Below are 13,712 nucleotides of genomic sequence, written 5' to 3'. Positions count from 1 at the left end.
CGATGAATCGGATTCCTTTTAGAGTTAGAGACATATAAACTGGGAATTTATCAAGATTCAGTCAGACACAGTTCCTATTATTCGCTCACAAGTGGTATACTAGAGTCTGAAATAGACGAATTAGGTTTAGATGAATCGGACTCTCTTTAGAGTTAGAGATATATGAAGTAGAGGAGTCTTGAAAAGGTTAATTAGGTTTAGATGAATCAGATTCTCTTTTGAGTTAGATATATATGAAGTAAGAATTTATCAAGATTCAGTCAGACACAGATACTACTATCAGCTCACAAGTAGTATACTAGGGTCTTAAACAGGTGAAATAGGTTTAGGTGAATTGAATTCTTTCTAGAGATAGAGACATTTGAAGTTGGAATTTATCATTATTTAGTCAGATAGACACTACTAACAGCTTAAAAGTGGTATACTAGAGTCTGAAATAGGTGAATTAGGTTTAAAGGAGCCTAATTCTTTTTAGAGTTAGAGACATATAAAGTGGGAATTTATACAGATTAACTAAAACAAAAACACTACTATCAGCACAAAAGTGGTATACTAGAGTTTGAAATAGGTGAATTAGTTTAGATGAATTGGATTCTCTGTAGAGTAAGAGATATATGAAGTAGGAATTTGTCAACATTCAGTCAGACACAGTCGGATTCTTTTTAGAGTTAGAGACTAATGAAGTGGAAATATATCAAGATTCACTCAAACACAGACACTACTACAAAGTCACAAGTGGTTAACTAGAGTCTGAAAGTTAGAGAGATATGAAGAGTGTGTATATCAAGATTCACTCAAACACAGACACTACTATCACCTCACAAGGGGTTTATCAGACTGTGAAATAGGTGAATTATATTTTTACCCTAGTCTGAGAGAGATAAAACGAATTCTTTCTAGATATTTCAAAGTATAGATGGCGGCAGGTTTTTACTACCTCAAGTGATGCCATCTTTTCAGATCTAGTTATGGATGGTAGCACACCCGCTTAGACACACAGGCATAGTGGAAGAGACAAGCAAAAAAGTTAGGTTCACTTAGATTCACTTAGCGTGAAGCATCACCTATACTTCAACATCTAGACTTTTAAATGTCTAAAATGAATTCGATTCGTCTCTCTCTGACTATGGTAAAAATATATTTCACTTATTTCAGACTCTGGTAAACCTCTTGTGAGCTGATAGCAGTGTCTATGTTTGAGTGAATATTGATAAAAATTCATCTCTCTCAGACTATGGTAAAAATATAATTTACCTATTTTACACTCTAGTAAACTACATGTGAGCGGAAAGTATTGTCTGTGTTCGAGTGAATCTCGATATATTCCCATTTTATGTGTCTCTAACTCTAAAAATTATTCGACTCATTTCTCTCAGAATATGGTAAAAATCCAATTCATCTATTTCAGACTGTAGTAAAATACTTTTGAGCTGATACTAGTGTCTGTGTTTGAGTTAATCTTGATAAATTCCAACTTCATATGTCTCTAACTCTAAGAAGAATTTGATTCATCTCTCTGAGGCTATGGTAAAATACCTAATTCAGTTATTTCAGACTCTAGTAAACCAGTTGTGAGCTGATAGTAGTGTCTGTCTTTGAGTGAATTTTGTTAAATTCCAATTTATATGTCTCTAACTCTAAAAAGAATTCCATTCATCTTTCTCAGACTATGGAAAAAGCCTAATTCAGCGATTTCGGACTCTAGTTAACCACTTGGGAACTGATAGTAGTGTCTGTGTTTGAATGAATCCGGATAAATTCCCACGTAATATGTCTCTAACTCTAAGAAGAATTCAATTCATCACTCTCTCAGATTGTGTTAAAAATCTAATTCCCCTATTTCAGCTCTAGTAAACCACTTGTGACCTAATGTGTCTGAGTTTGAGTTAATCTTGATAAAATCCCAATTCAGATGTCTCTAACTCGAAAAATTTATTCCATTCATCGCTCTCAGACCAGGGTAAAGCTCTAATTCACCTTTTTCAGAATCTAGTAAACCACTTGTGAGCTGATATTAGTGACTCTGTTTTGAGTAAATCTTGATAAATTCCTATTTAATATGTTTCTAACTCTAAAGGAATTTTATTCATCTCTCTCAGACTATAGTAAAAACCTAATTATCATATTTCTGACTCTAGTAAACTACTTGCGAGTTGATAGTAGTTTCTGTGTTTGAGTGAATCTTGATATATACCCTCTTCATATGTCTCCAACTCTAAAAATAATTTGATTCATCCCTCTTAGAATATGATAAAAATCTAATTCACCTATTTCATACTCTAGTAAACTACTTGCGAGTTGATAGTAGTGTCTGTGTTTGAGTGAATATTGATATATACCCTCTTCATAAGTCTCTAACTCTAAAAAGAATATGATTCATCCCTCTATGACTATGGTAAAAATCTAATTCACCTGTTTCAGACTCTAGTAAACCACTACTGAGTTGATAGTAGTGTTTGTGTTTTAGTTAATCTTGCTAAATTCCCACTTCATGTGTCTCTAACTTTAAAAAGAATTCGATTTATCTCTCTCAGACTATGGCATTAAAATCTAATTCATCTATTTCAGACTCTAGTAACCACTTGTGAGCTAAGAGTAGTGTCTGTGTTTGAGTAAATCTTGATAAATTTCCACTTCATATGTCTCTAACTCTAAAAAAATTCAATTCCTCTCTCTCTAGACTATGGTGAAAATCTAATCCACCTATTTCAGACTCTAGTAAACCCCTTGTGAGCTGATAGTGTATGTGTTTGAGTTTATCTCGATAAATTCCCACTTCATATGTCTATAACTCTAAAAAGAATTCGATTCATCTCTCTCAGATTATGGTGAAATTCTAATACATATTTCAGAATCTAGTAAACCACTTTTCGGCTGCTCATAGTGTCTGTGTTTGAGTGAATCTTGATAAATTACATTTCATATGTCTCTAACTCTAAAAGAATTTGATTCATCTCTCTCAGACTATAGTAAAAATTTAATTCACCTATTTTGGATTAGAATAAACCATTCTCAGCTGATAGTAGTGTCTGTGTTTCAGTGAATCTTGAAAAATTCCCACTTTATATGTCTCTAACTCTAATAGGAATTTTATTCATCCCTCTCGGAATATGATAAAAATCTAATTCACCTATTTCATACTCTAGTAAGCTACTTGCGAGTTGATAGTAGCGTCTGTGTTTGAGTGAATATTGATATATACCCTCTTCATAAGTCTCTAACTCTAAAAAGAATTCGATTCATCCCTCTATGACTATGGTAAAAATCTAATTTACCTATTTCAGACTCTAGTAAACCAGTACTGATCTGATAGTAGTGTCTGTGTTTGAGTGAATCTTGATAAATCCCGACTTTATATGTCTCTAGCTCTAAAAAAATCGATTCATCTCTCTCAGACTATGGTAAAAATCTAATTCATCTGTTTCAGACTTTAGTAAACCGCTTGTGAGCTGATAGTAGTGTCTGTGTTTGAGTGAATCTTGGTAAGTTCCCACTTCATATGTCTCTAACTCTAAACAGAATTCAATTCATCTCTCTCTCAGACTATGGTAAAAATCTAATCTGCTATTTCAGACTCTAGTAAACCCCTTGTGAGCTGATAGTGTATGTGTTTGAGTTTATCTTGATAAATTTCCACTTCAGATGTCTTTAACTCTGAAAAGAATTCGATTCATCTCTCTCAGATTATGGTGAAATTCTAATACATATTTCAGAATCTAGTAAACCACTTTTCGGCTGCTCATAGTGTCTGTGTTTGAGTGAATCTTGATCAAATTACATTTCATATGTCTCTAACTCTAAAAGAATTTGATTCATCTCTCTCAGACTATATTTAAAGTCTGATTCATCTATTTTGGACTAGAGTAAACCACTTTTGAGCTGATAGTAGTGTCTGTGTTTGAGTGAATCTTGAAAAATTCCCACTTTATATGTCTCTAACTCTAAAAGGAATTTTATTCATTTCTCTCGGAATATGATAAAATCTATTCCACCTATTTCCGACTCTAGTAAACCACTTGTGAGTTGATAGTAGTGTCTGTGTTTGAGTGATTCATGATAAATTTCCACTTCGTAGGTCTCTAACTCTAAAAAGAATCCGATTCATCCCTCTCAGACTATGGTAAATATCTAATTTACCTATTTAGGACTCTAGCAAACCCCTTGTGAGCTGATAGCAGTGTCTGTGTTCGATTTAATCTTGCTAAATTCCTACTTTATATGTCTCTAACTCTAAAAAGAATTCGATTCACATCTCTCAGACTATGGTAAAAATCTAATTCACCTATTTCAGACTCTAGACACCTGACTACAATTGATAAATTCCCACTTCATACGTTTCTAAAAAGAATTAGATTCATCTAATCCAAATTAACATATTTCAGACTCTAGTATACCACTTATACGCTGAAAGTAGTGTTTGTGTCTGACTGAATCTTGATAAATTTCCACTTCATATATCTCTATCTCTACCAAGAATCCCATTCATCTAAACCTAATTCTTCTTTTTCAGAGTCTAGTATACCACATTTGAGCTGATAGTAGTGTCTGTGTCTCACTGACTTTTAATAAATTCCCACTTCATATGTCTCTAACTCTAAAAAGAGTTCGACTCATCTAAACCTAATTCACCTATTTCAGACTCTAGTATACCACTTGTTAGCTGATCGTAGTATCTGTCTGACTGAATCATGATAAATTCCCGCTTCATATGCCTCTATCTCTAGAAAGAATTTGATTCATCTAAACCTAATTCACCCGTTTCAGACTCTAGTATACCACTTGTGAGCAGATAGAAATGTCTCTGTCTGACTTAATCTTGATAAATTCCCATTTCAGATGTCTTTAACTCTAATAAGAATTCGATTCATCTCTCTCAGTTTATGGTGAAATTCTAATTCACCTATTTTAGAATCTAGTAAACTAATTTTTCGCTGTTGATAGTCTCTGTGTTAAAGTGAATCTTGATAAATTAACATTTCATATGTCTCTAACTCTAAAAGAATTTGATTCATTTCTCTCAGATTATAGTAAAAATATAATTCACCTATTTCTGATTAAAATAAACCATTCTGAGTTGATAGTAGTGTCTGTGTTTGAGTGAATATTGAAAAATTCCCTCTTATTATGTCTCTAACTCTAAAAGGAATTTGATTCATCTCTCTCAGAATATGGAAAAAATCTATTCCACCTATTTCAGACTCTAGTAAACCACTTGTGAGTTGATAGTAGTGTCTGTGCTTGAGTGAATCATGATAAATTCCTACCTCGTATGTCTCTAACTCTAAAAAGAATTCGATTCATCCCTGTCAGAAAAGGTAAAAATATAATTCACCTATTTGGGACATTTGTGAGCTGATAGTAGTGTCTGTGTTTGAGTTAATCTTGATAAATTCCTACTATATTTGTCTCTAACTCTAAAAAGAACTCGATTCGTGTCTCTGAGACCATGGTAAAAATGTAATTCACTCACTGTCATGACTACGCACGCATACATTTCCAATAGTGTTACCACTAGTACTTGTTTCATAGTTCTAATATTTGTCTTTGTCAGCATTCAACACAACGACAAGCTTATCATGTGCACCCACAATTTTCGATTATTTCATATTTACTTTTTAAAAAATATAATGCAAGTGTTTACCCTTACAATATACAAAAATATTGATTGAATAAATACAATAAACTAGGTAGTGTCAATGGCCAGGCATAGAGCATTACGGATAGGCTACATAAAGAAATAATATCCAAAAACTATTTTCACCAGTCCAAAAATTCTAAGTGCCAAATAAATTCACTTGTGACACTTTTAAAATAGAAAATGAAAATGGCATACATATGATATTCGTTTTTTTCGTTCTAGGAAAAACCCTATTTGTAATGATATTTTTATTTTTTTTTTCATTTTTTTTACTTTGTTTTTTTTATTTCTTTTATTTCAATGATATTAAAATTCTATTCTCGGGTGATGTCGATGACTAGCCATAGAGTACCACTGGTACAGCCGCGAAAAAAGTTGAACAATTTCCAAGTCCAACAAAAATTTAGTCCAAAAAAAGAAAAGTTTTACAACAAACATTATTTTTCTACTGGTAAAAATCGCGACTAACATCTATATCATTCTCATTTCGTATTTCGAAAATATTAAATGTAACTTTTTTTTTGTTTTAAGTATATTTCATATCATTTTAAGACATATAAAAAAGTTGAAACAAATTTCTATGTTAAAAAAATATAAAAATAAAAGTTAAGAAAAAGTCCAAAAAAATTTAACTTGGAAAAAATAAAAAATAGGAGGAGGGGCTAAAAAGTTGGGGGAGAGTTTTGGTGCCCTTGGAGGTTGGATCAAGGATGACTAACGGCTGTCGTATCATTACCTAGAATGTATACGACTTTATTAGTTTCTAATTTATGCATATTCCAACACTAAACAATATTTTATATTAGCTGCACTACTCACCTGGTACTTGTGTATTATAGCAACCATAGCCAAGAAGTAAAGCTAGGTTGATCCTAATCGCTTTTCTCTACTCGAATGAATTGACCTGTAAAGGATGAATATATAATAATCATATTCTGAAAAATAAACAATGCGGCGTGGGAGTCAGCAATCTCTCAGATTTACCGTTAGTTGGTTAGAGATAAAAATTTAAACCTTTTACCGGTTTTATTCAATACAAATAAAAAAAAAATTCATATTATTGTCATTTGGATTTATAACTTCGTCACCACTTGATTTCTAAGGATGGTTCTGCAAGCGATTAAAATTTCAACCCTTTGAGCTGATCATATTCTGACAGGTTTGAATTTATCTTGATATTCTTGCCCAGGTATGAATTTTTTAAATGAGATACCTTTTTCTACCTGTCCTTATGTAGGTCAATGATCCAAATTATGGTGTTTCCATCAAGTTTTTTATATCCACACTCAAGACCCAAGATATTGATTGTGCAAGAATTTATTGCACTACCAATTCTCAAGGCAGTGGCATTCAAGAGTGTCTGGCCTTGATATAGTTCATTGATTCTCAAAAGTGCCTTGCTTTGATACAGTTCATAGATTCCCAAGAGTACCTGGCCTTGATAGAGCTCATTGTTTGGGAACTTTCGTCTTCATATCATTATTGTGAACTTCTTTGACTTACAATAGCGTGAAACCACTTATTTTTAATAATAGAAGGTTTTTCAAACTTTAAACAGTGTAAGCTATTCAAATGTTTATGTGGAACTGTGATACTAACTCTGCATCAAGTTTTTTATATCCACGCTCAAGGCTAAGGAAATTGATTGTGTAAGAATTTATTTCACTAATAACTCTCAAGGCTAGAAAGTACAGTGACATTCGAGTGTCTGGCCTTGATACAGTTCATCGATCCTCAAAGTGCCTGGCATTGATAGAGCTCATTGGTCCTCAAAAGGTAATGACCTTGACTATAGCAGCAGTGTTATCCAGACTAGGCAGTCCACTTAGGGTGTCCTTTTGTTAACTCTGTATGTCTAGTTCGTACATGAGAGAATATTTGACTTTCTTAAACCTTTCAAGGTACTTACAGTTTGAAAATCATTTTCCTGGAAAAAAATTGTAAATAGAATTACAAAAATCCAAACGATGAAATACAAAATATATAGTCTCAGACCTGTCTATAACAAAGAAGCGATAAAATTATCTACAATAGTTTGGCATTTTGTGCCACTAGAGATAAACATACTGATATGTCTGAGTGTAAAAATTCACAAGTCCCATATATATGCGTAGAAAGTAACTAAACTACTCGGAGGTCATTTAACATTCCCAAGATCTTTTCAGGATTGTTAAATTTACAGAAAATAAGAACTTTCTTGAACATAAAAAAAATTATGAAACAATCTTGTACACGAGGAAATGTTTCAGCTGTATAAATTTAAAGTTCGGATGAAATTCTCGGAGTTTCCCAATGTCAGCCCTACTGGACAAATATAGTGAAGTCCTAAACGAGCCTCCTTTGAATTGCGGAAACACAAGTTTTATACGAATTGTTCAACAAATACATTTGACCCCTCCCCCCCCCCCCATAGAATCTAACCAAAAGCAAAACAAGAGCAAATTTGTGAAATGTTCCTAAAAAACGAGCGTTCAGTAATATCAAATTTTTCTTCGGCTATTTCCCCAAGAAAGGCGGATATTTTCCATCCAGCGCTTTTAGATTTACCTAGACCTAAATTGACAAATTACTTAGAGACCATTTTTATACTTGAAGCTATGAAAACCTCAAAATGTCAAGTTACTCTAATCTGTTGTTGTTAGGACATCTTTGAGATGTTAAGATTGTTAAGAAAACATGCATCGAAAGTCAAGTCAGTATTAAACGAAATGGAGAACACATGCAGAGAATTTGTTCTCTTGGTGGGTAATTACTCTAACATGAAACGTATATCCACACAAATGTATACTAAGCACCCAAGACGCCAAAGCAGGAGTGAATATAAGTACAGAGGCATGGATAGAGACAAAGGAGAAAGACTTAGAAGCTAAGAGCCGTTTACGAGCGTTACTAATTATGTAGTGACTTGGTTAATACATGGTTGTATAATAAAAATACCGAGGACACAAAAAAACGTTTTTATCCCCCTGGCTTTATCTTAGCCGCTTAGGTGTATTCATACCTGAAAACCAGGAGTTTCTATGATTTTTTTTGGTTGTTAAAAAATTATGAAGATTTTTGTCTTGCACAGATTTTTATCATGTTGTCAAACTACACCATAAAAAAATGTTAGCGTAAACAATTTTTGCGATTTGACAACATTTTTTCTGTCTGCACAGCATAGGCTAGTCTAACGTTCAACGGAGTGGTTTACCCATACAATCAGGTGATCTTTCAACAGACGATAACATTTGAATGCATTGCGTCTATTTTCTTTTCCTCGGGTGTCTTAAGCAAAAAAAAATGAATTCAATATTTGTGTTTTTATGTGATAAAAATTAAGTAATAGTGATATTTTTGAAATGAGAAGAAAATAAGAATTAGGGTTATAGCTTTGCATCATTTAATCATTCAATCGCTGTTTTTTCTTAATTTTACTCACAGTCAATGGCAGTGTTTGTCTTTTGCTACAGCAATCAGGAAAGTTACTTTTCTAGTGCTACATGATGACATATTTTTTGTGCTCATTTTCTGCTGCTTTTTCACACAAGTTTCTTCTTTCAAACTCAGAGCCCACTAGGAATTAAAACAGCAAATTATTAGTTAATTGATTTACCTACAAGAACATCATGGTAGAAAGACCTATTATTCAATTTTTTTAGGTTTATCCCTTTAGTGTTTAAATTTATTTCACATATTAGTGGAATTCTTATTTTCTTCTTATTCAGAAAATATCACTTTTATTAACCATTGTAACAATACTCTTCTTTACTAAAAGATTATGTTTCCTGGATTTTCTTAGCTTTTTAAGGCGCACATGGTTGTATAAGTTCTCACTTAACCAATTTAAAGAATCACATTTTATTTTTACTGTCCTTGATACGCTGCTGCGTAAGAATTGAACTAAAGATATTTTGATTTGACAGACAGTTTGAGATTGCTGGACAAAGGTGCATTTTTTCTGGAAAAAAGAGTTGATTTGATATTGGAAATGATTGGAAAGAGTTGAAAATAATGTGACTGGATCACGGAGTCTTTTAAAAAAAAAAAATGAAATTCGAAGTCCATGGAAGTCAATAAAACAATATGTAAGAATATTTTGTGGAAAAATTACAAAACAAGAAGATTAACGAGCAATGAGCAAAATAAAACAAAAACGTTCGAACATTTCTCGCTTAAGAAACATAGATTCAAAGAGAGTAGAACGCAATCAAGTTTGCCAAATATTAATAGAATCCAAATATATTACCACTAGATGGAAAATCCGATTCGTTTTGTGTGATATTATCTGACGCAGAAAAAATTTTGACTGCCTCAATATCCTCTATCCCAATTCCCAGCTCGGGAAGACTATTCGGTTCAAGGAGTTTACAAGAATGCAGTATAATCTGCCGAGGTATGTCATTTTGGTAACATGCTTCGCTGCATTTTTGCTGGATTATGACACTTCCATTTTCAGAGCAAGCAAATCTTGATGGCTGAGAAGGATCAAGGAAAAGTTTATATTTGGGTGCAACAAGCAACAAAAAGCCTGGAAAAGACAAAGACATGTTAAGAGTTAGACAAATAAGCTAATATAACATGGATCAACAGAATTGAGTTATATCTGCATGTCGAGAAAATACAACGTCGTTAAACAAAGTGCAAAGTAGTTATTAGAATAGATGGCATTACATTTTCCCCGCCTTCCTATAAATCACCGCACGATTTGCCGCTAAGCTTATTAATGAAAAGAAGAAGCGTCACTACTTACCACCTACCACAATCAGCAAAATGTTAGAAATAGATTCTTCAAATTTTTGAAACTTGATAATATAGAGGCACATATTACCAGACAAATATTTCCTGTTCTCCCCCCCCCCCTTAGTTAGAATAAAGAATAAAATTTAATTATAAAGAATAAGAACTTTGAATATTGAACCCTAAGAGCACTTATTTTTCAAGTATAAAACAGCCAGTTCTTTAGAAAAAACTACAGATTCCCAGGCCCCGATTTACCAATAGGCCCACTAGGCCCGGGCCTAGGGGTGCACAATAGCTGGGGGTGCAATAAATAATCACTGTACCCGAATGTAATGTACCCGTCACTGTACTGTAATGTACCCGAATTTTCAGGGATTTTCCCGAAAATCTTGCAAAAACGGAGCGGCAAAAACGCATGGGACTAGAAGCGTCAAAGCTTTAAATCCGGCCCTGCAGATTCCACAGAATAATTTCGATTCTGTATAACTATGTGTTAGACAGTTGCTAATCAATATAAATAATAAGGTAAATGCTCTTAAAGCTAATTACAACAAACAAATTGTGTGCAATATTCTGCCCTTTCGTAACCCGCTTTATCAGTCTTTGTTTCTTTTACATGGTTAGTATTTAGTATTAAAAAATGTGTTTTAGCCTTAGGATTTCTAACATTTACCATGGGAATCGATTTTTTTCTAAGGATTTCATTATACTAAGTACTTTTCCAGCTAACATTTGGTATTTTAAATCAAGAGAAACGAGCCTCTTCGGCTGATTTATAAGCAAGTCTTGTTGGACAATGCAATGAGCATAAAAAGGACGAAATATCCATGATAATGTTAGGCGGCCTCATGCATGCTATACTCTTGTAAACACTAACAGCAATTGTTTATTTTTCTTGTACCACCAAGGCCGTATCCAGGGGGGTTTACAGGGTTTGAACCCCCCTCGAAATGCTCGTCTGTCTCGAAAAAATATAACAAAAATGCCAATAAACAAATTTTTGATGCTTCTTTAAAAATTTCTTTTTAATCCCTCAATGCCCCTGTTGCTGGACTCTTTGAAAAAAAAAGCGATTGCATAGATGCTTTTATACGGATCCACAGGAACGAAATTCGGCAACTGAAAAAAAAAAAAATATAGATAAGAGGTAAAGAAGGCTGTTTAAATAATCCTTTATTTTTAGGATTGCCTATCTTTATTTTTATTTATTATTGATTTTTTTTGCTGTTTTACCAAATCATATCTTTAATTTTTTTTTTTCTCTCTAAAGACCACTGCTGTTTTATGGACAGTCGAAAACGGTGACTGCCAAAATCGAAATAATCTTCACAGTTAAATGGCCATATCAGAGTTATAAATCAGCAATAAAACAATGCAATTCAGTCTTACACAAGAAGAAGTTGAATATACAAACGACTGCGATGCTTGCTCGTAAGCCTAACTTGGATTGCGTTCCCAGTACCAATAACGGCAAGGCCAGGAATGAACTGAGTGAAGTCATAGAAGTGAGAATTCCAATTTCGTTATCCGATAAGCCAACTTTTCTTAAATGGATTGAAATAAAAGGAAAAATACATCCAATACCTGTAATAAAACCAAAGATTAGGATGTAGAATAATTTAAGCGGATTATTTTTTTTAGGTTAAAACCATTGAATATGGGTTACAGCTGGGTTAGAACTATGGTTTTGTTCGATGTTAAAATCATTGACTAACAGATAATTATCTTTCTAAAATACCATACAAATATTATGTTTTTGTGTATACAAAAAAGCAAACCATATGAAAAACATGCTTGTGAACGCTTATTAGAAAGCAAAACTTGTTACACAGCTTCAACAAGGGCTCTTAGAAAATTGTGGTTGCCATTTCTACGGTCCATTTCGGTTAAATTGAGGTTAGATGTTTTTAAACATCCTGCGAATTTTGCAGAGGAGTATTCATTTATTAATATAGGTGAGCACCGCCACACTTAACGTGGCTCAGTTTCAGCGACAAAATCTAAAACATCAAATATCTAGTAACTACATTGTTGTTGCACACAAACGATCTGATGATTAATTCGTCTTAACAAACCCTACATTTTTCTCATGAAGTTTAAGAACATTTTAGAAGATTTGCTGTTTTCTTATGAAGTTTTAGAATGTTTATTCCATCTCCTCATTAAAGGACTTGTATTGCCTAAAATAATAATCAAATTTACAAAAAAAGCATTAAAAATTTCAATAATTTCAAATTTCAAGGAATAATCAAGGATAAAAAAAGAAGATTCTCAAAAAAAGATTAAAAATTTCGAAAAAATATAAAAATGTCAAGGAATAATCCAATAAAAAAAAAAAAAAATGTATTCCCGAAAAATGATTTTTAAAAGCAATAAAAAAAATCCATTTCGTTGACGTGGGATTTTGAAAGTCTGATAATTGCATAGAGAAGTCAAATTTTGTCTTGTTAATGACTAATGCCAAGCAAGTAAAAATACTACTACCGCTACTACTAACTCATTGCAGCACCAAGCCACCTGAGGCCAAAATAACTGCGCACGCTCCTCCTCCATCTCAATGTATCCAAAGCCTCCCTGTTTACACCCTTCCAAGAAGTCCCAATTTCTCTTCATAAAATACAACTCCTTCATGGAAAAAATTACTGCCATCAAATGCAAGTATTTTCGTCAATTGATTAAAAGTCAATATGGTCAAGTTATTCCGAAGTCAATTAGCAAGTTGTTTTGGTCTTTGATAATGTCTGAAAGATTTGCCTGGTGGTTGGCCCAAAGACGGGTTGTTGTTTTTAGATTTAGAGTACTTAATAAAATGAAGTACATAGAGTACAGTACTTATGTGTAGAGTACACATGTATGGATGATAGATAGACTTATCTATCAACAAATGAAGTAACATGATTTTTATACAATCCTAAAAAGGGCTTATCCTAGACTTGCCTCTCAATCACTCGGATTATCTGTCTTGGCTTTTTCTACAATTAGTCATGTCTTGATGTCTTGATGCCTCTCTCCGCAAAATATTTCTTAAAGCGTTAATAAAAATAAAAAAAATATCACGAAAGTAAAAAGCAAACTTGAAACTTAAAACGAGCAAAAATCATAGTTTTGTAGATTACACAAGATATTTCTACAAAATAACTCAAGTAAATCGACTCACATTTTTCAATAATTATAGATTTATAAAAGCTAGCAGTTTACTGAAAAAATAAAAAACCGACCTACAAAAACAAGATGCTCTCCTGGGGACAGGAAATTTTATAAGTAGTCTTCAGAAAATAGAAGACTAAATTATAAAACTCTTCTAAGTCTTTCAATAGGGATAATACCGATAACTTTTTGCGAAACGATTATA

The 13,712-nt window shown here is 33.0% G+C and overlaps 1 protein-coding gene across 6 annotated transcripts in view; it reads right to left on the bottom strand.

Annotated features, from left to right (window-relative positions):
- LOC148952312 (uncharacterized) overlaps positions 1 to 13,712 on the bottom strand; it is a 233,018-nt gene that overhangs the window by 157,798 nt on the left and 61,508 nt on the right. For all 6 annotated transcript variants that reach the window (XM_089088923.1, XM_089088924.1, XM_089088926.1 and 3 more), the window contains 2 exons: positions 11,750 to 11,944; positions 9,867 to 10,148 (listed from right to left, as the gene is read on the bottom strand). In XM_089088923.1, the coding sequence (XP_088945049.1) occupies positions 9,867 to 10,148; positions 11,750 to 11,944 (477 nt within the window). The remainder of the gene's footprint in view (positions 1 to 9,866; positions 10,149 to 11,749; positions 11,945 to 13,712) is intronic.

Source organism: Artemia sp. Qi Xiang Cuo, chromosome 5 (assembly GCF_049724085.1).
Source record: "Artemia sp. Qi Xiang Cuo chromosome 5, ASM4972408v1, whole genome shotgun sequence".
Classification (NCBI taxonomy): domain Eukaryota; kingdom Metazoa; phylum Arthropoda; class Branchiopoda; order Anostraca; family Artemiidae; genus Artemia; species Artemia sp. Qi Xiang Cuo.
Note: the sequence above shows the minus strand (reverse complement) of the source record. Positions and strands in the feature narration are given on the sequence as shown.